This window comes from Triturus cristatus, chromosome 3_1, assembly GCF_964204655.1.
Source record: "Triturus cristatus chromosome 3_1, aTriCri1.1, whole genome shotgun sequence".
In the NCBI taxonomy this organism is placed as follows: Eukaryota; Metazoa; Chordata; class Amphibia; order Caudata; family Salamandridae; genus Triturus; species Triturus cristatus.
In genome coordinates this window covers 950,958,296-950,983,855 of record NC_140583.1, presented here as the reverse complement: position 1 = coordinate 950,983,855, position 25,560 = coordinate 950,958,296, and the positions used below count along the sequence as shown (strand labels likewise).

Here is a 25,560-nt window from a genome sequence, read left to right as displayed (position 1 = left end):
GGATGTTTGGGGACTCCCTCCACATGACTATGTGGGAGGGAGTTGTCAAAACAGCCCCTTTACATGTTTTTGGGCTTCCGATTTTAAAAATCTCTCTCAGTGCGAGAGACAAAATGGCGGCCGCCGCTTCCTGGTTTCGGCCGATTCGAATGTTTACTAAGATCTAAGAGCCAATCAGAATCGCGCTCGCGCACGCCACCGTACGCTTACCGTAAGCGTACGGTAAGCGTACCGTAAGCTGGCTCAGATATATATATTGATTTAAAGGCTATTTTCTCAGAATCTACTGAACAGATTTACACCAAACCTACAAAAGGCACTTCCTTGACCTAGGGACTACCTCTCTGCCAAATTTTGAGTAATTCTGTTCAGCCATTCGGGCTGTAGCTCGTTCTAAAGGTCCTATGGAAAAATGCATGGGAAAAACGCGTTTTGGGACCCCCCTTTTATCTCAGCCCCCGCTTGACGAATCCCCCCGAGACTTTCAGGGTAGGAGCGGAGCGTAGCGCCCCACCTATTTTGAGAAATTCGCGAGGATTCGTCGACCGGCGCCAAAGTTATTCAAAATAGAATGTTGAGGTTTTCCTATGGAAACGTGGTCCTAACTATAACTACCTACTGGCTATCGCCAGTAGGATATATATATATATATATATATATATATATATATATATATATATATATATATATATATATATATATATATATATATATATATATATATATATATATATATATATATATATATATATATATATATATATATATATCAAAAACCATCACTGAGATATACACACATAAGACATCAATAAAAATCTATCTTCTTAGTTCATTTCTTTTTGTTGTTAGTTATTTTTTCTTAAGCAGTCAAAACATAGCCTCAGTCTGTACAAAGCCAACACATGTTTCGCGCTCCACTGCGCTTCTTCAGGGCTTTTATAGTCTCTTGATTTAGCTATTCTTTTTTCATCTTCTAAAGTTAGCACTTGAACTTCCACAAAAAGAATTCTTATAACGATTTTAGTCTCCAAGTTCTAAGTTCATCATTGTCCGTATTTCTTAATTTATTAAGTTCCCCTTGATAAGGGCTCCATTCAGGCTGGAAGCCTTCCCGTCCTTCTCCTTCTGAATCCTAGCGTAGGTAAATAAATGAAGAAATACTGACAATCATGAACTGAGAACTTGGAGATTAAAATCGTTATAAGAATTCTTTTTGTGAAATAACCATCTTCAAAGGCGAACTACAAGCTGTAAAAGTACACGGCGGTAGCGGGACTTCCCTGCGGATTACTGTTACCAAGTTATGGATTGTCCTTTTGAAGCAAGTGTTGCACTCGGTAAACAGCGAAGCAAGTTGAGTCTTGCCAAAATCGACATTGAAAACCAATAAAAGAAAAGTAAACGGCAGTTATGGAGCACTTTGCGAGTTGCAGTCCATATACTTGTGAAAAAAATGAACAGAATTTGCAATGAGGGAACACATTTATTTCAGAACCATTTGGGGGTTAAATGAATAACCTGAAGTATGAAATTGTACTTACCCTCGCTGCATTGGTAATATCTGGCATAAATTACAAACTGAAAACCATTGACTGCCCTTTTAAAATCGAGATTGGAAGAATGGACGGTTGTCCCTTTTCAGTGTTTAATAAGCTACGTTATTTAAAAGCCAAAAAACCCACCGACGTAACAGCGTGGCATTTGATTAACAGTCGCATGACTCGAAACGCGTAATGTCTGTTGGTCTTAAATTAAAGAGCTTTTTGAAAGCACTGTTGGTGTGGCCCGTATTACGCTGCTGAAGGAGCGCATGTTGCGATAGATAGATCGATAGATCGATAGATAGAAATCTTTATTTCGGTCAATCAGACCTTAAAATTGCCAACATACATATACATAAATAATTGCTGATTACATTTTTATAATTCATTAATTTAATCAAAAGAAATCTTTCAAACTTAATCGCAATATACATATGTAAAAAAATTGTTGAAAGGAATATATGTGTGGAGGTGTATATATGCATGTATATATGTGTATATATATATATACACACACGTGTATATATATGTGTATATATATAGATGTGTGTGTGTGTATATATATGTATACATATACATACATATATACACACAGATTACACACACACACCCCCAATGTATGTCCGTGCCGTCAGGTCAATGATGCTCTAGAGAAGTGACACTTTGGCCCGGTGCATTTACGATGACTTGGACACCCATGGAGATACAAGATTTGTGTGCCATATTTGCTGATCAAATCCCCATCTGCCAGGTTAAGCACCTTAACTGTGACGCAAGACTTAGGTCATGCTCTCACCTTGAAGCCTAAGTCGGGGTTGCACAGACCATTAGGATATGTAGGCTTAACTGCTGTAAGAAATACACAATGTTGGTCAGATTTTGGGCAAAAAACCTATGACTTTATAGCCATATGCCGTTCAAACAGGTCTTCAGTTTACCTTCAGTCTTTCTTTTTCAATTATTCTGCTTCTTTCTCTGCTGCGGTCTCAGTTTGCAGGGGCGCGGGATTCTGGGTATACGTCGAGTCCTCAGCAGTCCGGCTGGCACACCTCCTTCAACGAAGTCATGAACTCCATGAATATTCCTTTTCAGGCTAAATCCTGTGTTTACGTGAAGGCGCAATGATGTCGGCCTTCCAGTCGGCTGAACATTGTTGCTGGGAGTTATAGTAATGCACCAAACTGCGGGAAGTCTCTGTGGCGTTGGTCTTCCTATCGGGGACACAGTGTTACTGCGACATGTAGTACTGCCTAGTTTAGCCTCAGCTTGGATTAGAATAGGTTTACCCGTGGGTGGCTGTTCAGATTACGGGGGTACCACAAAGATCTCTGATTTTTCAGAACACGTTGTTGAAAAGCAATGTTGTGCCACGTTAACTTTGGGGGCATAGAGCCCCTGATGGGAGAGAATAAAATACACTTACAAGGATTACACAGCAGTGCCTCTTCTTATCATCGATACTTTGTTTGCACAGAAGTCTGAGAACAGACTGCTGCCACTAGATGAGAAGAGGTAAAACCTTATATTAAAAAAACCAATGTCTACTACGACATTTCATAGAGGCCCGTTCCAGCCGTTCTTAATTTTATTATCATTAACGCCTGATGTCTTAAAAAAGATATGTCATTGCCTGATTGTAATTGTCACAGAACTGTACATTTTAGATTGAACACTGTATGTTTACATTGCGAAAAATGCTGGACTGGAGGGACTGACATTGTACGGCACCTTATTCTTAATTTGTGTTGGCTGATGCAGTGGTGAATTTCCTGACTGGTCTGCCCAACATATGCCTTATTGCATGGACACACTATACTGTAGATCACATTTTTGGATAGACAGTATACTCCTTGTGACGAATTTGAATGTTACTGTACACAAAGACACTCCCTTCAATGGTTGTATCGCACGCATTACAGTTGCCACACTTGTGGTGTCCATGGATCTGAGGTAGCCCCAGTAAATTCCTAAGTTTTTGATGAGGTCTCGGTCAAGGCAGTAGTTCACCGAGCACTACTGCCTTGACCGAGACCTCATCAAAAACTCAGGAATTTCCTGGGGCTACCTCAGATCCAGTAGTAGCATCCTTGGCCCTGGTTGAATGGTTCTCAGAGGTTCTGGGGGCTGCTTCATTGCCTGTGTTTATCAGATCTTAATGCAGAGGAGTGTTCACCTCAAAAAGGTCCGCTTTTGCGCCATCCTCCCATTCTCTGCTCTGGAGAACCTCACAAGAAGTTGATTGTCCACACAACGATCCTTGGTATGGTCTATGTGAAAGCTTAGAGCTTTTTTGAGGGCCAACTAATGAAGCCTCTCCTATTAGAGAGGTGAGAAGGAAGCAGAGATCACTGGTAGCGTGATTGATTGCCAATTGTGAAAGGGAGTCACGACTTTAGGTATGATAGCCTCTCGAGTCACCGTTAACAATTTGTCTGGAATAAAGGTGCAGGTGGATGCACTGAAAGTGCTTGTAGTTCACTCGGGCAATGAGCTGAAGCAATCGCTATGAGGAAGACCATATTCAAGGTTAGAAGAAACAGTGAGCAACTATGCATTGGCTTGAGGGTACAGAAGAGAACTGTCAAAATCAAGTTAAGATACCACTGTGGCTTTACAAATGGCATGGAAGGAAACGTGTCAGACCTTTTATGAACCTCATCATAAAAGGTGATCTAAACAAGGATGGCTGGTCTGCCAAACGTAGAAAGGCTGAAAGGGCCGCCAAATAAACCTTTTATATTGTCCACTGGGAGGCCCCGCTGGACTAAATACAACACCAATATTCAGACACTACACCAAGTCTCAAATTTGTTAAGGCACCTGGCATTAATGGATTTTGTGAATGAGCATCTGGAAGTGAGAATGACATCCAACTTATCAGGCCTCAAATCAAACATGGAATGTGGATTGTGTAGGTGTGGGTGGAGGACCCTGCCAAATTGCTAAGACAGGAGGCAAAGAGGAGTCCTTTGCCCCATTCCAGCGGAATGTGTGCCTTAATGAGTGTACGTGAGGAAACTTCAACACAGAAAACAAGACCCTGGACCAGACCCAACCTTGCACAGGTGATAACCATATCCAGCAGTGATGAGTCCATCGCCTCTGTCAGCTCTGGGTGGGGGAAGGATGGCCTGCTGCAAGACAAACTCCAGTCTGTTAACCACTGCAGACCTTGAGCTGCTTCCTCTGAATGGCGTCGGACATGCAACCTTGATGCAGAACCCACTGGGCCTTCAAGTTCCGCAGTAGGACTCATGTGTGCCACCTGTTGAGGTTGACAAGAGGATGCATAAGACTAAGAGCTCCAGAAGCTTCAGAAGCCTCAGAACCATCCTCACCTGGTCCAAGGAGCGACCCTGAAACATCTGAATGTGCTGGTCTAGTTGCTGCAGAGGGAAAGCCTCGAACTCCACAGTACCCATGACTGCCCCAATTAATAAAACTGCAGGGGGGAAATCAGGTGGGACTTTGGCTAATTTACGGAGAACACCATGGTGAAACACAACAATGTCAGGAGTTTCACCATCGTTCAGTTGTGTCCTGCGTCAGCAACCAACCAGGCGCTGAGGTACAGGAATACAGTTATTCCTGATCTTTGAATACAAGCAGCTACCACCACCATCACTACATGAACACCTGAGGGGTGGCTGGTGAAGCTGAGGAAGATCATGGTAAACTGATAATACTCCTAGCCCACCCTGAACTGCAGGATGGATAGTAGGTATTCTGAAATAGCTCTCTGGCACTGCTGGGGAGCTGGATCTGTCTCAGTGCTGGAAACTGAGTCGCGGTGATCTAACTGGAGCCATAAAGCACCCATCCCAGTGCCCTAACATCAGTTATCATCTGTTTTTTACACTGTCTCGAGGCGGGGTTGAGAATAATGTCTATAATGAATAGGTGGCAGTAAACAAAGTAACATGATATCTTATTAGAAGGCCTATGAACTGTCTTCAGGACAAGGAGGGTTTGATGAGGGATCTTTAATTAGAATATGCACTAGAAAGATTGTTTCCAAACGTAATTAACTTTCTTTTTATGGATACTTCTACCTGCAGATTGCTCACCTTTGAATATATTTCCAAGAGATACCTCCCTTGGCAGGAGAGCCTGAAAGAAATTCAAACAAGGAAAACTTGTGTGACCAAGCGAGTGAAATAGCCATCCTTCCTCACCTCCGAATCCAAACAACAAATGCTAGAAAAGGGTGTGGAGGGATAATGTCAAGAAATGTCCAGCACCAGTTCCACCTCAGATGCAAAGAAATAAAGTTAAGTACTACTGAGGTCTCAAATTTGATTCAGATTTTTGCTGCCTTTTATGGCATATATTTCAGCAGTTACAGTGATGCCATGATTCTACTTCTTATCTCCATCCCGGTTAGGGATGCCAAAAAACACTGTTATGGGCAGACAGTGGTATAGCCATCTACAGGAATCGCAGCAACGTCCCTGGAGTCAAAATCACGGTCTTTGTAGTTAGTCACATATTTGCATTCTCTTTCTACCTGAAGATTCTTGCTTTAAGAGTGTGCAAATAAGAACATTGTGTTTTATTCAGTAGCATTCTACTGACAAACCTTTGATCCTCAACATCTACCCCGATGTACTCAGTCAACCAATCAGGAGTTTGTAAAGCTTTATCTACTCACCCGGAATGGGTTTGAAGGCGCCAAGGTATGGGGGAGGGCACAGGGGGCAGGGGATGTTCCGTCGAAAGTTGTGTTTGGTGACTTGGGTTCGCTGGATAGGGAGAGGATGAGGTGGTTGTCGTCTGCGTACGATGTGATGTTGAGTCTGTGTGCTCGGACGATGGCTGCTAGCGGGCCATGTAGATGTTGAATAGAGTCGGGCTGATGGAGGATCCTTGTGGGGCTCCGCAGGTGGTCTGTGTCGGTTCTGAGAGGAATGGGGGGAGTCTGACTTGTTGCGTTCTGCCGGAGAGAAAGGAGAGGGTCCAGTCGAGGGCCTTGTTCCGGATTCCCGCACTGTTGAGCCTGCGGGCTAGAGTGCGGTGAAAGACCATGTCGAAGGCTGCAGAGAGGTCGAGGAGGATGAAGGCCACAGTCTCTCCTCTGTCGAGGAGGGCGCGGATGTCAACTGTTGCTGCAAGGAATGCAGTTTTGGTGCTGTGGTTCTTACTGAATCCTGATTGGGATGAGTCGAGGATGCTGTGTTCTTCGATGAAGGCAGCCCGTTGGCTGTTGACAGCTTTTTCCATGACTTTAGCCAGATAGGGAAGACAGGAGATTGGTCTGAAATTCTTGAGGTCGGTGGGGTCCGCTAAAGGGTTCATCAGGAGAGGGTTGATCTCGGCGTGTTTCCAGTCTTCAGGGAAGGAGACAGTCTTGAAGGAGCAGGTTGATGATACGTTGAGTTTGGGGCGATGATGTCTGCGACTTTGCGGTAGATTTGGTGGGGGCATGAGTGCGTGGGGCCCCGGAGTGAGTGGTCTTCATTATCCTCAAGGTGTCTTTGATGCTGAGGGAGGTCTAGCTGTCAAGTGTCGGTTGCATAATGCTGGGTGCGGGGATCCTCGTGGGGGTCATTGTCGTGGTTGTCAAAGTTATCGTAGATGGTCTTGATTTTGTGATGGAGGAAAGCATTGAGTGTTGCAGAGGTCCTGGGAGGGAGTGATTTCTGTGGACTCGCTGTTGGGTTGGGCGAACTCCTTGATGATGTCGAAGAGTTCCTTGCTGTTATGAGCGTTGGTGGAGATTCTGTCCTGTAGAGATTTCTTCCTGGACAGTCTGATGAGCTTGTGGTGGGCAGCCGTAGCTGTTTTGAAGTGGTCATGCTCAGTTGGGGTTTTTGGGCTTCTCCATAGTATTTCGAGTCGTCTGCAGGTGCGTCTGGACTCTTGGAGTTCGATGGAAAACCAGCTGGCTTTCTGAGGGGGGCGATGGTGTTGGCGCAGTTGGTGATCCAGTTGTGTAGAGTGCGGGCGTCGGTGGTGGTGGGGGTCGTAGTTTGTTGCCATGGGAGCGGATCTGCTAAGGGTGGCGGCGAGCTGGTCATCAGAGATTTTGTTCCAATTTCTGCACTGGGTAATGCAACATTTGCAGTTGAAATTAAGTGCCAAGCAATGAAAATGTTTAATGCTGAAACATTCAGGAAGTGTGTTTTGCTTCTCCCTAGTCTTCATGCCTGAGATTGGTAAATCTGTAGTGTACTAAGAAAAAATACTTTCTCTTCCATTGCGAGCAGTGGCTTGTCCATGTTCTTCTCCTTTGGTTCTCACAGGCCTCTGCCAGTCCCGGCTAAGGACAGTACTTTAACTTCTCTTTCAATGCTGACAAAAGCTTACCAACCTGCATTCTCATTTCGAATGCTGGAAAAGGTCCCTTCCTCTCTCTCCCAAAGCTAGCTATGGTCTATTCCTTTTATCACAATGACCACAAAAAATCAATACTTTCAAGGCCGGTGAAGACTATTCCTTTAAGCTTTCTTTCTATGCTGGCAAACGTTTGCCTTTACTTGCTTTTCTTTCTTAGCATTGGTAAAGTCTGTCCTTTCTATGCTTATGTTATATGGCAGAAAGGCTTGCTTTTTCACTGCAAATGTGGTTTAGTCATGTTGTCTCCCCTCCATTTCAGAGCTGGCTAAAGAATGAACATTTCTTACTTTTAGTGACAGAAAAGGCACTTTTTTATTTTTTTTATGGACTGGCTTGACAGTGACAGAAATTAGGTATCATAAGGAGCGGGGCTTTTGCACCGCCCATATGTTGGGAGCCAGGAGTACATATTTTGATTGGACAGAAGGTGTGTGCTTCCACAAAAATGTGCTTGCCCTCCATACAGCTGTGACCATTTTTTTTATTTATCCAGCTGTCTAAGCTTGAACTTTTAGGGGCACATACATGCCATTGCAATGCTATTAAAGCTTTTCTCTCTGGCAGCAGGAGGGAAGTTATTAACGTATATGGATTTCTAAGTCTGGCTTGACAGTGCATTCATAAGCCAGACCTATTCGCATTGCCAATGCTTTTTTTCCCCTTGGATTATGTCTGTTTCTTGTTTTGTTCTGGTGATAAGTGTAACTTTCATTCTACATTCAGCACGACCAAATAATTTGACTTGCTTCCATTAAAAACTTTTCTTATACTTCATTATTCTGTCTATTGTTCTTTTTCAACAATCTCCCAGGCCACAGAATGCATCTGGAAATCCCTGCATGCAAATCCCCCCAATAAATGCTATAAATGCTGTGAGGACACAAGCCAATTCTAATACTTTACGACTAGAAGCAACCACACCAGAAGGTTAATTTAATCATTATGTTTAAAAAAACGGACATTGAAAATCAAAAATAGACCAGTCTAGTTGTGGGTATAAATAACATTTACTACTATTCAGGGGGATTTACCAATGTATGTTTTTTGAATAAGGAAAACCAAGTTCATTAAGAGGTATGCTTTGGGCTGGGGTTACAAGGTGAGTGGGAGGATAAGTGGGGCTTTCAGGAGAACAGATGGGAATACCCATCAAACTAAGAAGGCACTGGTTTGCTGTAATAATCATCTTGATCTCAAAATAAATCGCGACATCTCTGCACTTCCAAAGGAGTGTTCTACACCTTCAGGATTTAACCACAATCAAGACAAATGGTTAGTTAAGACAGAAGATTACAAGCAAAATACACATGGGGCAATTTATGATAAAACCAAATCTCTCTAAGGAGTACATATGGCATAACAGAAATAAACCATAAGGCTCACCTATCAATTTCCTCAAGTTTTTCATCAATCATTGGACACATCTGTTGGCAGGCATCTAAAACACAAATAAGTTGTTAACTTTGAATAAAAGCAAATTCAAATTTCTATAGAATCAGCAAATCCTGCATGCAAACAGTATATAAAAAGCTGTGGATTCCTGAGTGGTTTGGAAGCCAAGCAGTATATGAAACACAGACATATTTCTTCAGCTTTACAAAGCCAAATGTTTATATGCCCTAATAATTATGATTAAAATCACTGCTAAGAAGGACTGTGATCAATACAAAATAGGAGATGTGGGTAAACCCCTTTTTTTTCGTCACCACCACCACTTTTTGCTAGATGTTGTTGTTGGTGTGTGGACTCTCAACATAATGGGCGTCAATTCGCCAAAATGCCAGGAGTAGCAGAAGTGACATTGAACGCCATTTGAACTTTACTTTGAATCACCACACATGCTTACACATACTAACAAATTCACACACTCTCGCGCACATAAACACACTCACCAGCAAGAATGCATACAACATACATTTAACAGAAGTTTTTACTTACATTAGCTTCCAGATAGGGTCATATTCCCGCTAAAGCACCTCATTTTTATTACACCAATAGTGAATAATATTATTCACTATTTGTATAATTGAAAAATTGACAGAAACCAAGCAAGTGGATCTCAAACTAGTGTCCATTAGGAAGAGCAGCCCCTGTGTTCCAGGCACTGATTTTGCCACCTCTGAGGCCAGGGGTCGCAAAAGCAGTGCCAGGGGTAGCAAGGGGAAAGCCAGGGGTTGCAGCTGCACCCCCTAAATGACATCCATGCTCAACTCTGTGGTGTTGCTGTCCAGTGTCCCGTGTCTGTGCTCTGACCCCTAAAATCATATAACATTGGCTATTCCATGATTGGCCTAATTTACTTACCTATAAGTCCCTAATAAATGGTAGTCTGTGTACCCAGGGCCTGCAAGTTTAATGTCACCTATTGTGCCACCACTAAAGTAATAAGCAATGCATGAGAGTGCAGTTTTCAAACTGCAAATTTGACTTGGCAAAATAAACCTTTTGCCAGGCCTAAACCATGCTTTTCAATATTTTAAGTTACCTCTAACGTAGGCTCTAATTACTTGTATAAGGCAGGGTGAATGGTATTTAAAAAGGAGGACATATGTACTTACGTTTTACAAGTCCTCGTTGTGAAAAATCTCTTACGTCGTTTTTTTACTGTGGCAAGGCTAGATCTCCCATTGAAAAGCACTGGGTGACATTATAACACCTTATAGTGTACAACTTCAGTTTGGCAATAGCTAGAACCATTATCCAAGGACTCAAATGTATCTAAATGTAATATCCAATCTGAAGAAAAAGTCAGGTTTGCAAATTATTAATTTGAGAGTAGACATTTTCCTATCTAAAAGTCTCTAGTTGCCCTTTCAGAGATAACCCCCAACTGCCATCTGGCAGCCTGCTAGGAGGTGTGAATTGCTCTCAGCAAAGAGAACAAAGGGGTCTTGGCTGAGAAGAGGTGTGACCTCCTCCTGACAGTATGTCCTGAGGGATGTGGCCGCCAGCTTCAAAGTCACAGCCCCTGTCATAGGCAGATGTAACTCACACCTAGGCCCATCCCTGCCATTGTCCCAGCAGCCACAGTGGTATTATTACCAGTGAGGAACAAGCATTTGGCATAGGCAATAGGTCTCGCCTCTGGGACCTTATATAAGTGTTTAGCCATGCAGCAAGTTATCCTGGATGCTGTGCCGCCAGGGCATGGAGAGCTATTTAATTGCTACACACTAGGTTATGCAGTCTGATTTAGGAATACAAGCTTGCCTTAGTAAACATTAATGGACACTCCAAGGCTTTTTAACCCACAGAGAAAAAGCCAAGTGCCCCGATGCAAGTCAACAGCACTATAACATTCAGTGTGGAGCCATCTTGTTTCCTTGATAAATGTTACAAAATCCAGAGCATGCACCACTACCCCCACTCTCCATGCTATTTTATGACAATTAGGTATTCTTTGTAATAAATAAGCATGTTTTAGCAAACTATAAGTTATACTCCTTGCAGTATTGTAACTAAAGAATAATCATGGCCTGCGTAATATCTTAAATGTATTAATTACATTGAGAAAAAATACAACTGAAAAAATAATTATGAATCTATTCCCCCCCGTCTTCAGTGCACTTCAAAAGCTGTTGATCATACTGTAGTGTAGTTCCTATTTCCTTTATAGGCTCTGCGCATTGGAATAATATACACTATAATTGTGGCATAGGACTGAGGTCAGTATGCCTCTATCGAGTACATTAAACTTATTTACTTTGTGTGCCAGCTAACTCAGAGGCCACTAGAAACTCCTTGAATAAATAAGAAGGGAGTCGTTTCTGGCAACCGCATAAACATTACAACTTTGTTTCCCTTTAGAATCGGAACATGTCTGAGAATCGTGGAAACAACAGATAACAGTTTCACTCAGTCAATCGTGCATGCTTAGCTTCTTCAGAGTCACACAGAAATAGATAGACGGGTGTTTCAATAAAAAGGATTTATTGAACAGTCTTGTTTTTCGTGTAAGAGATATGAGCTGTTACAATCGCAAGACAGTATGCAAGATATAATACGTACAGCGTAATCAGTAAGAAGAAATAATACTGCACTAGGATTGTCTTCTAGCTATGACATATATTCATATACACATACATAAATAACATAAGCTAAAAAGTGGATACTCGTCTGATGCTTCTAAATAGTTCTACCCCAGTGTACCTAACCTAAGTGTAGTACAAGGTAAGAAGTAGGTACTGTATTCTATAGTATGGTAAGCTATAGTTTTGCATATGCCAAGAGTCCCTCTAGGTTCTAGTCAGCTCCATACCTTAGAATTGAGCAGGTCTCAAACTCTAACACCCCGCGAAAGGAGTCAGAACACTGGAAGCTGGATTCTCTGCAAGCAGGGATGACAGCGCCTGGTCAATGCGTCAGGCGGGGACTCGAATGCCTTCCGAACTTCCCGTGGCGAGCCGTATCGAGCTGGGCAGCCGAGCCGTGGTTTGCCATGGTAAGGGAAGGTATATATATACACCTGGAAAGTGCTTAGGAATGTTAGCATTGACGTAAAGTCGGGCAGGGGAAGACGTCCTGAATGAACCCCTAAGAATAGTAGTTCACCCATAATAGATAAGTTCTTGGAGAAATCAATAATCCTAGCTAGGGAAAGTCCCAAAGGCTTAAGGGTCTGGTTTCTAAGAACTCATTGTGAAGTTGGGATGGACGGATGTAGGTGACCATGCTTGTATTTTGGATAGCATGGCTAATGCCTAAATAAGGACTGGGATTCTATGCCTAAATAAGGGCAATGCAAATTGTGCCTATATAAGGACATGATTTAGGAAAACCTATATACGGACATTTAAATCGAAACAATACTAGGGTTGGGGGGCATATGGGAGCAACATCAGCATTAAAGAAAAGGCAATGCTTCCTAAGGAGGTCAGATGTACTGGTGACTATCTATATACCTAGAGTCTGTTCAGCATTTCCACGCTTTTACTTTCACAAAAACCCACTTAACTGCTCCTGAGTTCCTACTCTGGCATAGCTTGAAATCGCTTGCCGTTATAAAAGTGTTTCTGTGCCATCCTTTTTTAAACAAAGCAGGGGAATGTTTGCATTCCTTTTAGATAAGACTGGTTGTGACACCGGTTTGATTAATGAGGCAATAAAACTCCTTTGTTAATGAGCTTCTAACAGTCTTCCGTGGAAAGAAGCAAATGAGGCTGCATACGGATACCAGCTAACACAATTGAAGTACTAGAAAATACTTAACTTTGACTACTGTCTCACGAATGCAGACATTATTTAATACAAACTTGAAGAGTGCATTTTCTGAGACATTCACTCCTAAACATAAAGTACTTCCATTTTACACAAGCAGGGAAGGGAAGAGGGGGTCCTTGCAGGGCGGTGCAGGACGGTCGACCAGCCATTCCCATTCTGAACTCACATCAAATGCCCCACCCTTGCAGCGGGCAATAGCTCTCCTGGCAAAGAGATTTGGTTGCAGTGCATACATCGTATGTATATATTTTTTAACAACTGGGGTACTGGGTTTGAGTCTTGGCATTGGCTTTTCCCGTGCACGTCTTGGTATGGGGCTCTCCCCGTGCCTAAGTGATTTCCCAAGAAACACAGAATGTTAAGCCAATGCCATAACATCACCAGCTGCTGACTTTGGAACAGACTTTGAGTCTTGGCACCAGCTCTCCCCGTGCATAAGTGATTTGCCCAAACTCACAGAATGTCAAACTGATGCAGAGGATATGACAAAGTGCCATCTTTCTTGCATGGTATGCCCCCACTTGTTGCTGAATTGCTGAATGTACTTTGACTGAGTGTGCCCTGGACTCCTGCCAATCAGGTGCCCAGGGCCTATGTTCCTTCCCTAAAACCTAAAACCCAAATTGGCAAACCCTGGCCACATGTCAGCCCCATGTAAATGATACCCTAGGTACCCAGGGCCTTGTGACCAGGGAAGGCCTCTAAGGGCTGCAGCACTTATTGTGCCACCCTTAGAGGCCCTGTACTCCAACACAAACACACTGCCCTTGCAGGCTGAGTGTCTGGGTGCAAGACAAAACAAAGTCGACATGGCCACACATCCCTGTGTGCCATGCCCACATCCTACACTGCCCTGGCATACATCAGCCACCCCTCTAGCTGGATGCACTATGCCAGTGGTGTGGGCACAGAAGCAGGAGCCCTGTGCCCCTACAGTACCTACAGTACCCAGGTCCATTTCTGGGCACTGTAAGTGCAGTGCTGCCATTTAAGAGTATATGGTGCTGGGAGCTCATCAAACACGAAGTCCCCAGCACCATGATGGCAACACTGAAGACTGAGAAGTTTGGTATCAAACTTCTCAACACATTAAACCCGCACTGATGCCAGTGTGGGATTTAATGTACCATGCACTACAGAGGGCATCTTAGAGATCCCCCCTGAAACCTAACCTAAAATCCACGTCTGGTCTGAGGGGCTGCCTAGGCTGCCACACAGCAGACTGGACCCCTGGGTGGAGAGCCCCGCTCTCCTGGGCCTGCAACAATGCACATCCTGGGAGAGGTGCTAGGTCTCCTCCCCCAGGATGGACAGGGGGAAGCTTCAAAGGCATGCCACCTTTGTGAGCTTCTCCAGGCTACTTGCTGTACTCAGCAACTGGCCCCCACCGGTTCTGACCCCCACTCTGGCGGGAAGACTGGCCGGAAACTTCAAGTAAAGACAGGGGATGTGCCAGCCCTGCCAACCCCACCTCTCAGGTGGGGGAGGCGAGGTGCAGCACATCTCCGGGCCCTCGTCATCTTGAAGATGGGGAGCCCTACCCAATCCGGACTAGGCCACCACCCCCCTCCCACAGGAGAGTGGCAGGATAGGGGGTGTACCCACCCCAGGACAGGGACCCAGTGGTCCCTGCCCTTTACCTACCTGTAAACACCCCTAAATTTAGTATTTAGGGGCACCCTGAACCTTCCTTACTCAGATTTCAGATTTTAAAATAGCAAAGAAGATCAAGAAGAAAGAAGACCTGCCGTGCAGCTGCTAAGAAGAGGAAGACACCACCTGCTTTGGCCCCAGCCCTACCGGCCCGTCGACCCTCGAACTTGCTCCTGCTAAATCCCGACACCTCCTGTGGCCAGCAACCTCACAAACCCCTGAGACCTGGCTACCTTGTGACTCTGGGCACCTGGGACTCCCACGAGCAGTGGCTCTGCTCAAAGCAAGTATCTAACCCCTGGCACCAGTCCGGAACCAGGAACCCTGCACACTCTGCACCCGCCAAGCCTGACCTGTGCTGGAGTGGACAAAGAACCCGAGGACGTCCCCCCGGCGACTGTGACCCCGAATTCGGCACCCAAGGACCCACCTCGACGCTCCTGACGACGCCTGCAGCCTCCCCCCACCGCGATCAACAGAGGGTAAGATTTCCAGACACCAAAAGGCACCCCTGCACCCTGTGCCCGACTCCTGGGTACCTACCTATCCTCCAACTACCCAACTTATCTCTCAAAGTGGTGGGCACACCTGAAGAATCTTCGTTCCCGAGCTTGCAGCCTTTGTTCGTCCTTGAGCTTTTCCACTGAAATCCATTGAGCGCCCGAAGGCTCAAAAGCACCCTGCACCCAGCCGCCCAAGTGGCCCTGGCAGTACAACTTCTACTCCTACCTACTTCCCCATTTGCCCTGAGCAAGTGACCAGGAGCCCAGCTCCCACAGCCTCGTGGCCTGCTTGTCAGCAGCCACCAACCAAGGCCCTCCTGCCTCCCATAGGATAACATTGGGCCTTACTCACTCTGCACCCGGCCGCCCCTGCGCCGCTCAGGGTGTAACAACTGTACTTACCTGACCCTGGGAGACCCCCGAGTCTGTGCCCAGGACCTTAACTCTGCCAGTCGAGTACTTACCCCAAAGCCGATAACTCACTTTTCTTCCATAGGGTAACATTGACTGGATTCACCTAAAATTTCTTCTAAATGTGTAGTTTCTAAACTTTAAAATATTCACCTAAAATCAACCGAGTAACGAAAACGGAAATACTCACCTGCTATTAGGAGAGATCCCAGTGCTGGATCTTGGTGCCAAGCACTGACCCTGAAAAGTACTCCCAACCGTACTTACCACCAACTCAATTTTCTCACATAGGAAACCATTGACTGTTTTTCTGTGAAATTTCTTCTAAGTGTCGATTTTTGCAAGCTACAAATATTCTTTAAAAATCTTACCAACTGTGAAAACGTAATTACTTACCTGTGTTAGATAGATGTCCCAGTACTGAGCCTAGGAGCCCAACACTGGATTACAAAAGTAACGAGAATATACTTTACCCGTAACTCGAATTTTCTTCCATAGGAAACCATTGACTGTTATTCTGTGAAATTTCTTCCAAGTGTCGATTTTGCAAACTTATAAATATTCCTTAAAAATCGCCTGTATAACTTAAACGCAGTTTCTCAACTGCTTACATGTGATACACTAGTGCTGGATCCAGGATCCAACACTGACCTAGAAAAAGTAACCATAACCCCACTTACCTGCTAAGTGAATTTCCTTTCATAGGACAACATTGATAATTTGATCAGAAAAAGTTCCGAAGTGTCAACTTTTAAAATAGCAAAATATTGCTTAAAAATCACAACAGTAACTAAAAAGTATTTATTCACTTGCTTCCAAGAACTGTCCCAGGACTGAATCTAGGATCCAGTCCTGGAGTTAGTAAAGTAATCCTGAGAGTAATCAATTGCATATAACTTAAAATTCCCATTGAGCTCAAAGTATTATTGTGTTTGAAATTGTGTTGCCTATTGCAACAAAATGTAACTATTGCATTCCAAGTCAATTGTCTTTTGCAAAGTATATAACAAAAGCATCTCATTCTGAGAAAGTATATTTTTGATACCTATTGTGTGTTCTAAAATAAAACAACCATATATTTTTTTTATACAAACCATTGGTCTAGAGTTCAGTTCTTGAGTGTGTGAGACCATTTGCTGACTGAGTGTGTGCAACAAATGCTTTACACTGTCCTCTGATACTGCCTTACTGCTCGACCAAGCTACCACTTTAGAGAGTAAGGCTATATCTAACTTTAGCCTCTGCCAAACCACTGGGGACTGTGGACTCTATACACACTGTACCTATTTGGGAACAGTATATATAGAGCCACTTTCCTACAGAGGATCTCTTTAAAAAAAAACAACATAGCTAAAGATTATAAAGGATGCCAAGGAGTTTTAAAAAAAGTGATTAAATTGAGCCGCGGCCTTTGGAAAGAAACAGAAGGAACAGGGCTTGGGAGGGGTCGCGGTATTAGCTCTCCCCATGCGCAACTGATTTGTATGGCCAAGGTAACAGGTGTATTTATTGTAAATTAAAAAAGCTGATTGCCGTGTGTGTTTTCAAAATTCTGTCCTCGAGCAAGTCTCGGCAACGGCTCTCCTTTTGCCTAAAGGATTTACCCTGAATCACAGAATGTTAAGCCGACGCCGTAACATCCTGAGCTGCCGACTTTGGAACTGGGGAACCGGGTTCGACTTTCAGCATCGGCTCTCCCCTCATGCAAACCTTGGTACTGGCTCTCCCCATGCCTAAGTGATTGGCACAGACTCCGATTGTGAAGCCGAGGAACTAAAAAAAAACAACAAAAAAAACGGAACATATAAAATAAAATATAAGACGCTAATTGCTAAGGTGTTTTTGAAATAAAACAAATGATTAAAGAGCTGCAGTCTGTGGGAAGAAACAAAAGCAACGGGCGTGGGAGGGGTCTCTGCATCGGCTCTCTCCGTTGTTAAGTGCTTTGATTGGCCGAGGCAATCGAGGTAACCTGTGTATTTATTGCAACAAAAACAAGCCCGGGAGTGGTGCACGTGCGCACCGACCTAAACAGATGGAACCATGTGCAGAGCTGCTGGCATTTCACTATTTGTAAGGGGAAAACAAGCGGGCTCATGCGGATTAAAAACAGATGGTTCCTGCGCACCAATGCTAGCTCCCGAGAGTAAAACACACTGGGAGGAAACCTTTGAAAAGAAGCTGGGACATCACACGCCTTTGGCCAAAGCGTACTGAAGCCAGACGCAAAGGCCAATCGCACAACATGCACGCGCTTTGAAGAAAGCTGAAGTGATTCCAAGAGGTCGATTTCCTATGCAGCGCATGCGCGCTCCCATCGCTCGACCTAAAAACTAATTTAAAAAAATGATTTATACTTTTGATAATAACATTTGAAAACCATTGGTCTGTGGGACAATTGTAATTGTATTTTTTTCTTGGATGTATTACCTTATATTAACCCCTTCGGTGCCACGCCCTTTCCCCCTCCTGTGCCGGGCGTTTCACACGCGGGTGGGGTTCATGACGAGATAGTCTCGTCATGGGCACAGCGCGACCGTGCTCCATGACGAGACTATCTCGTCATGGGCACAGAAGAGGTTAAATTAATGATTTGGGGGAAGTGTTTGCGGTTATATACCCTGTTTTCCCTGCCTTCTTCTCCCCAAATATTTTCACACTCAGGGACCCTCTAGTTTTTCTCAAGAAAACTTCACCTCGTGCACGGCCATTAGCCAAATGTTGTTTAAAAGTCCAAGGGAACCTTACATACAGCGGAGCCACTGTGTGTAATAACCAATAGATATTATTTTATTTATGCATCACTTTTGTTTAAACAAGACCCTCCTAGTACAACATTAGTGAAAATAAATTATGCAACATGAGAAAGACTGCATATGAGTAATTGCATTGCGAATCTTTATGCACCGCAGCATGTCTGATAAACTATACCTGCTGCAAGAATACGAGGCGAACCAACCGGGAGTCTCCAGAAGGCCGAAATTCAGTTAGTTGTTCGTTCAAGGTGTTGGATGCAACTACTGCCCTGCTGAGAGGGCAATGCACTGTCTTGGACAAATGCGCATGTGCCTGACCAGAAGGAGTGGGAGGTTCTTTTGTCTTCTTGGTAAAATATCATTTTTCCTTTGCAATGCCTGTCTGTATCATAATAGGCTGAGCAGGCTTGTTGCAAGCCAAGACTCTTTCTACAGCCCAGCTTATAACTAAACATGCCCCCAGGAGACGCGTTCTTGCTCCACTACCTGATAAGACCTACAGTAACCCCAGGACTCCATTGAAACAAACCCTCAACGCTGAAGATGATGGTATGACTGACATGCCTCCCAAAGCAGGACAAAGTTACGTCGGAAGAAGGTGTCCACACCAGCAGGGCCCTCGTCTCGACAATCTCAAAGCACTATATTGAATGTTTTTAAGAAAATAAAGAGTAGGCGTTGTCTCGTGTGTAAACGGGAGTGAAGGTCTCCTGCAGTACCCACGATGGTGCCTGAAGCAGGCTAGTGAACTAGGTACCACTCCTACAGAATCCGATAACCCCAAGGGGGGGGTCTCAGCAGTGCAGAATTCACTGAGAGGGGCACATGGGCCCCGACTCAAGGGAGAGCAGGGTAGGCAAGTTGAAAACAAAATAGCTCACAGAAACTCCTCCTACAATAGCCAAAATACTCGAGGATCAAATGATTTTTACATTCCTGTTGTCATGTTGCAAATTAGTTTAAATATACCTTACCTGGAATATCATATAACCACGGGTATGCTCTAATTTCCATACGCTGTACGTTTTTTCTAACTTTCATTAATAATGTGTACCTGATCAAGAAAACTCTTTTGGGTACTTCTAGGTTTTTGGAAAGCCCCACAAGCACGCCACAAATAACAGATCCCCTAAACTCCAGTATAGCAGTAACTCCTTTTCGCATGAGCTGCCCCCCAAGTTTTTCTTCTCTTCTGGGGCTCAGTGCCTATAAAAGATTTAATGCTTTTATGCCACAAACAGTGAAGTGCGGAGTGACAACCAAGCACTTCCTGTGGTTGGGCTGCGCCGTTGTTGTGCAGCCGAGGGCTGGGGGGACAAAGACCCTTCTGACACCAGACGGCTCACCTCGAGAGCAGGCCTCAGTGCCAGGGCTAGTAATGAGCGAGCATTGAGCGTCTTTCTATGCGGTCCTAATGAGCTCCCCGGGTGAGAATGGAGCCCTTTGCATTCACACACTGTGCTCAGGAACCCCTCGCCTCATTGGGTCAGGCCCAAAGAAAGGCTAATGGAGCATGAGGCCGGCTTAATAGACCCAATATTAACACTGCAGCAAGAATGTCACCCAATGCAAAGCACGGAGCAGGCCCTGAATGAGGTATTTGTTAAACTTAAAGAATACACGCAGATAGTAACAGACTCTTAGCACTAAAACAAATTTCATTATGGCAGGTCTTCGGCGCTCTCCCGGGCGCAAAGGCCCCTTGCTGTGCATTCTTACACCATTGTACTGGCCGAATCACTAGGCTTCCCTAAATGTGGAACCACTTACAAGGATGGTGTTTCTGTTCTGGGAATCTAATTATCCTGCGCGGTTTACATCTCTCTCGTGGGCAAATCGTTTGCAAATCATGAATGCCGCCTTACAATGAACAGTGTGAGCATCTGCAATTCTTAAGCTCTGCCATTCAAGTAGGAAGTCATGATGTGCGTATGTGAGTGAACACGTTTTCGGTATACATTAAAGAAGGTCAGCAAAATACGTCACATTTTATACAGTGTAGCGGCAAATGTTGGGAGGTGTGCCTGTTGATAACCGTGGCAACAAGCAAACCAGCTGAGAGAGATTTTATCGCAACATTAAATCGTTTCATATGTTTGGCCAGAATGTCATTATTTGTACACAAATGAACATGGGAATTTGCATTTGGGTCACACAGAGTTCACCCAGCCCTTCTCTGTGAGCAGGCAGCTGTATTTGCGTTATTCTAATATCAGTTTGCGAAAGGAAGGGCGGGCAGGCTGAGCTGCATCTGTACACACAGCAGGAACCGCAGAGTACCAGCTTGACCCACTCCCTCGCCAGCATGCCTCTGCCGCACTCCGCAGGGACCACCGGCAACGCACTGAGAGCCCATTCAATCATGGCCCGTCGCCAAATGCCTCCGCGCGCATGGCAATTAATGGACATTGTGAGAGGGAGGAAGGCTCCGGCCCACCGGCCTGGGACCACCGGTTGCAGCCGTGCAGACCAGCCAGGCGTCCTTCCGCAGCGAAAGCACCTCACGGGCAAGCAGATGTTTACACTTCCCTTCGCTCAGAGCATTAGTAGCTGCAGTACATCTTCTGCGCAAAAGTGGAGCCCATTCAAAGATTTGGATACTTACTCTATTTATTAACCATGAATGGAACGGAAGACTGTTCCTGTGTATTAATTGCAACAAAACAAGCCCGGGAGTGGTGCACGAGCGCCGACCTAAACAGATGGCCCCTGCGCGTCGCTGCTGGCGTTTCACTGTTTGTAAGGGGGAAACCAGCACGCCCATGCCGATTAAAAACAGATGGTTCCTGCGTGCCGCTGCTGGCTCCCGAGAGCAAAACGCTCTGGGAGTAAACCTTTGAAAAGAAGCTGGTACATCCACACGCCTTTGGCCAATTGCGTACTGAAGCCAGACGCAAAGGCCAATAGCGTGTGAGCACAACATGCACGTCCTATGAAGAAATCTGAAGTGATTCCAAGATGTCGCTTTCCTATGCAGCGCATGCGCTCTGCCATAGGCTAGACCTGAAAACGTGTCCCAAACTGGTTTTGCAGGGGGAGTTGTTTATTTCCCTAGACACACCTCAGGTGTGTGTCAATAACGCCTGACTAAGGGAAGAAAGATCTTGCCATGTTGGAATTTCACATTGTGGGATTATGTAAAGCCTAATCCCTAGGAAATTATGTTAAGTAGGGTAGGCTTGCCCCCCTGAGAACTTTTTCTCTATTGGTTAAGGAGTCACCTCCACCCACAATCTAGTGCCAGACATAAAAGTGGCACCCCTACATATTTTCTTCAGAACACTGCTGGACCTGAGGAAAACAGAAAAAGTATTGAACTTGATGAAACATTTGGACGTCAGAAAAAGGCCTGCACCTACTGTAATCTGTGAAAAGAACCTCCAAGAGCTGGACTTGTTCCCACGAGAACCCAGGACAAAAGAATGGACTCCAAGGGCTAGTCGGCTAGCCTCCTGTTAACCCCTTCCATGCTCATGATGGAATGGTTCCACCATGAGCACAAGTTTAAGTGTGCTCATGACGGAACCATTGCATCATGAATACAGGAAAGGAAAATCCCTAAGCGGTAGACAGCAGAGGAATTTCCCTTTTTTTTTTGCCTTGCGAGGTGGGGAAGAGCTTACCGAACCTCCCGAGGCCTGTTAGGGGTTTTCATTGCAATGACAATCGCGTGCATGGCGCGTTGTCATCATTACAATGAAAACGAAACTGAAAGTTAGTTTCAGTTTCACCGTTTTGGTGCTTGTGGGGCTATCTCAACCCGAGCACCAAAAGACATGGGAAAGGTCTCATTGGAAAGGTCTCATTGGAAAGGGGAGAATCTCCCCTTTCCAATGGTACCCTTCCCTAGTGGATCCCCCTCCCCCACAAATCAACTCATATGTGTTAACAGCTAGCCTTCACTATCCCCTCCAGCCATCCTCCAGAGAGCAAAAGCCTAACAAAGAGGTTGGTGGTATTCATTGAGTTTGCACTAATACATAGTTCTTGAGGTTCCACGTACAACAGCAATATTATAAGGATTGTTAGGTTGTCCGCAAGTCCCCCAGACCCTGAAGAAATGGCCAACACTACTTAACTTCAATTACAAGAGTATATTCCACACGCTAATGCTTATAGTATCTGTTTTCACTAAAGCATCATAGTGCTAAAAGTCCACTTTCACTGAAATTCACTATTGTAGGAGGCTGGCTTATTATATGGCGCACAATTATTTAAGTGAAGCACCTTGTACTAATCCAGGCATCCCTTATGGTGATTTTAGTGGTCTTTGAAAACCTTTAAAAGGTTTCCAAATGGTAGCTGTGGAGAGCTGCCTTCAGATTTATCTTGAAGGAGTGTTAAGCAGCTTGTTTTACCAGTTTAATCATGTAGTGTAGTTTGAATGGAAAACAACCACACAGTGTACATATAAAAATATGTCTGTTTATTACACAACACTCACAAACAAATTGGTATATCTCCTACCCGGAGATATAAACACAAATACACAACAATACTTCAATTGTAAATAAGTAAGCACAAAATACAGTGGTCTCCAGGGGGAACCAAACCATATACTAAAAAAGTGGAATGTGAACTGCGACTGAGGTCAGGACTTGGACCAGGAGACTCAGAGGAGCTGGGGACGCAAGGAACCACCCAAGGCAACTACCCAGGAATGCCACAGAGGCTGTATGCAGAGTGGAAACAGCCATGTGTCCAAAAGAAGTCGACGGGGAATGCGTGGTTGCAGTTTTGAAGAAGAAAGAGCCTTCACAGTGGACCCTGAAGAAACCCAGTGGAAGACAGCAGGTTGGAGAGTCACCCCACCCGTGGATACCCGAGGAAACAGGATAGCTACACCATGGACACCGGGTACATAGGAATGTGAGAAAGTGGCTCTGTATATACTGTTCTCAAATAGGTACAGTGTGTACAGAGTCCACAGTCCCCAGAGGTTTGGCAGAGGCTAAAGTTAGATATAACCTTACTCTCTAAAGTGGTAGCTTGGTCGAGCAGTAAGGCAGTATCAGAGGACAGTGTAAAGCATTTGTTGCACACACTCAGTCAGCAAATTGTCTCACACACTCAATAACTGAACTCTAGGCCAATGGTCTATATATAAAAAAATATATGCTTGTTTTATTTTAGACCCAACAATAGGTATTAAAATATACTTTCTCAGAATGAGATGCTTTATATAAATATTTTTTCAATATGCAATTGGCTTTTGTAGAAAGCTACAAGTGGTTGCAATAAGCAACACAATTTTAAACACAATAATGCATTGAGTTCAAAGGAAGTTTCAAGTTATTTGCAATAGATTACTTTTAGGATTACTTTTGTGATTCCAGGACTGGATCCTAGATTCAGTCCTGGGACAGTACTTAGAAACAAGTGATAAAAGTAGACTTAGTTACTGTTATGATTTTTGGACAATATTTCGCGATTTTAAAAGCTGACACTTATTTCATAGAAAACAGTTAATGATTCCCTATAGAAGAAAATTTAAGTTGCAGGTATAGTATGTTCTCGTTACTTTTGTAATCCAGTACTGGGTGCCTAGACTCAGTACTGGGACCTTTATCCAAAACAGGTAAGTAATTACGTTTTCACAATTTATACGATTTTTAAAGAATATTTAACGTTTTCAGAAATCATCACTTAGAAGAAATTTCACAGAAAAACAGTCAATGGTTTCCTATGGAAGAAAATTGGGTTACTGGTAAGTACGGTTGTGAATATTTTTCAGAGTCAGTGCTGGGTACCAAGATCCAGCACTGGTGAGTATTTTCGTTCTCGTTACTCGGCTGATTTTTGGTGAATATTTTAAGATTTGAAAAGACCACACTTAGAAGAAATCTCAGGAAAAACCAGTCAATGTTACCCTATGGAGAAAATTGAGTTACCGGCTTTAAGGTAAGTACTCGACTGGCAGAGTTAAGGTTCTGGGCATAGACTCAGGGGTCTCCCAGGGTCAGGTAGGTACAGTTGTTACACCCTCAGCGGCACAAGGGCAGCCCGGTGCAGAGAGAGATAGGCCCAATGTTATCCTATGGGAGGCAGGGGGGCCTTGGTTGGTGGCTGCTGACTAGCAGGCCACGCGGTTGTGGGAGCTGGGCTCCTGGTCTCTTGCTCAGGGCAAATGGGTAAGTAGATAGGTGTAGAGGTTACACTGCCAGGGCCACTCAGGCGGCTGGGTGCAGGGTGCTTTTGAGCCTTCGGGCGCTCTATTGATTTCAATGGGAAAGCTCTGGTTTAGAAAAAGACTGCAAGCTCGAGGACGAAGATTCTTCAGGTGCCACTACCACTTCGAGAGGTAAGTTGGGTAGTTGGAGGATAGGTAGGTGCCCCGGAGTTGGGCACAGGGGGCCGCGGGGCGCCGGGTGAAGGGGTGCCTTTTGGTGTCGGGAAATCTTACCCTCTGTTGATCGCGGTTGGGGGGGGGGGCACCTGGTTCTGAGGCTGCAGGCGTCGTCAGGAGCGTCGAGGGAAGTCCTTGGGTGCCGGACTCGGGGTCACAGTGGCCGTGGGGGTCGTCCTCGTGGTTTTTGTTCACTCAGGCACAGGCCAGGCTTGGCGGGTGCAGAGTGTGAAGGGTTCGCGGTTCCGGGCTGATGCCAGGGATTAGAAGCACATTTTGAGTAGAGCCTCTACTCATGGGAGTCCCAGGTGCTTAGAGCCAAAAGGTAGCCAGGTCCTCAGGGGTTTGTGAGGTTGCTGTCCACAAGAGATGCCGGGTTGGAGCAGGTGCAGGTTCGAGGGTCGACAGGCCAGTAGAGCTGGGGCCAAAGCAGTTGGTGTATTCCTCTACTTAGCAGCTGTAGGGCAAGTCTTCTTTCTTCTTGCTCTTCTTTGTATTTCGGAATCTGGAATCTGGGGAAGGAAGGATCAGGGTGCCCCTAAATACTAGATTTAGGGGAGTTATAGGTAGGTGAAGGGCAGGGACCAATGGGTCCCTGTCCTGGGGTGGGTACACCCCCTATCCTGCCTCTCTCCTGTGGGAGCGGGGCAGTAGTATAGTCCTGATTGGGCAGGGCTTCCCATCTTCAAGATGGCGAGCAACCCGGAGATGTGCTTCAACTCGCCTCCCCCACCTGAGGGGTGGGGTTGGCAGGCTAGCACATCCCCTGTCCTTATTTGGGGTTTCCTGCCAGG

General features: G+C 44.9%; 1 protein-coding gene across 4 annotated transcripts in view; it reads right to left on the bottom strand.

The window, feature by feature from the left end:
- Window positions 1-25,560, bottom strand: part of STAM2 (signal transducing adaptor molecule 2) — a 405,110-nt gene that overhangs the window by 159,724 nt on the left and 219,826 nt on the right. For all 4 annotated transcript variants that reach the window (XM_085645536.1, XM_085645535.1, XM_085645537.1 and 1 more), the window contains exon 11: window positions 9,261-9,315. In XM_085645536.1, the coding sequence (XP_085501662.1) occupies window positions 9,261-9,315 (55 nt within the window). The remainder of the gene's footprint in view (window positions 1-9,260; window positions 9,316-25,560) is intronic.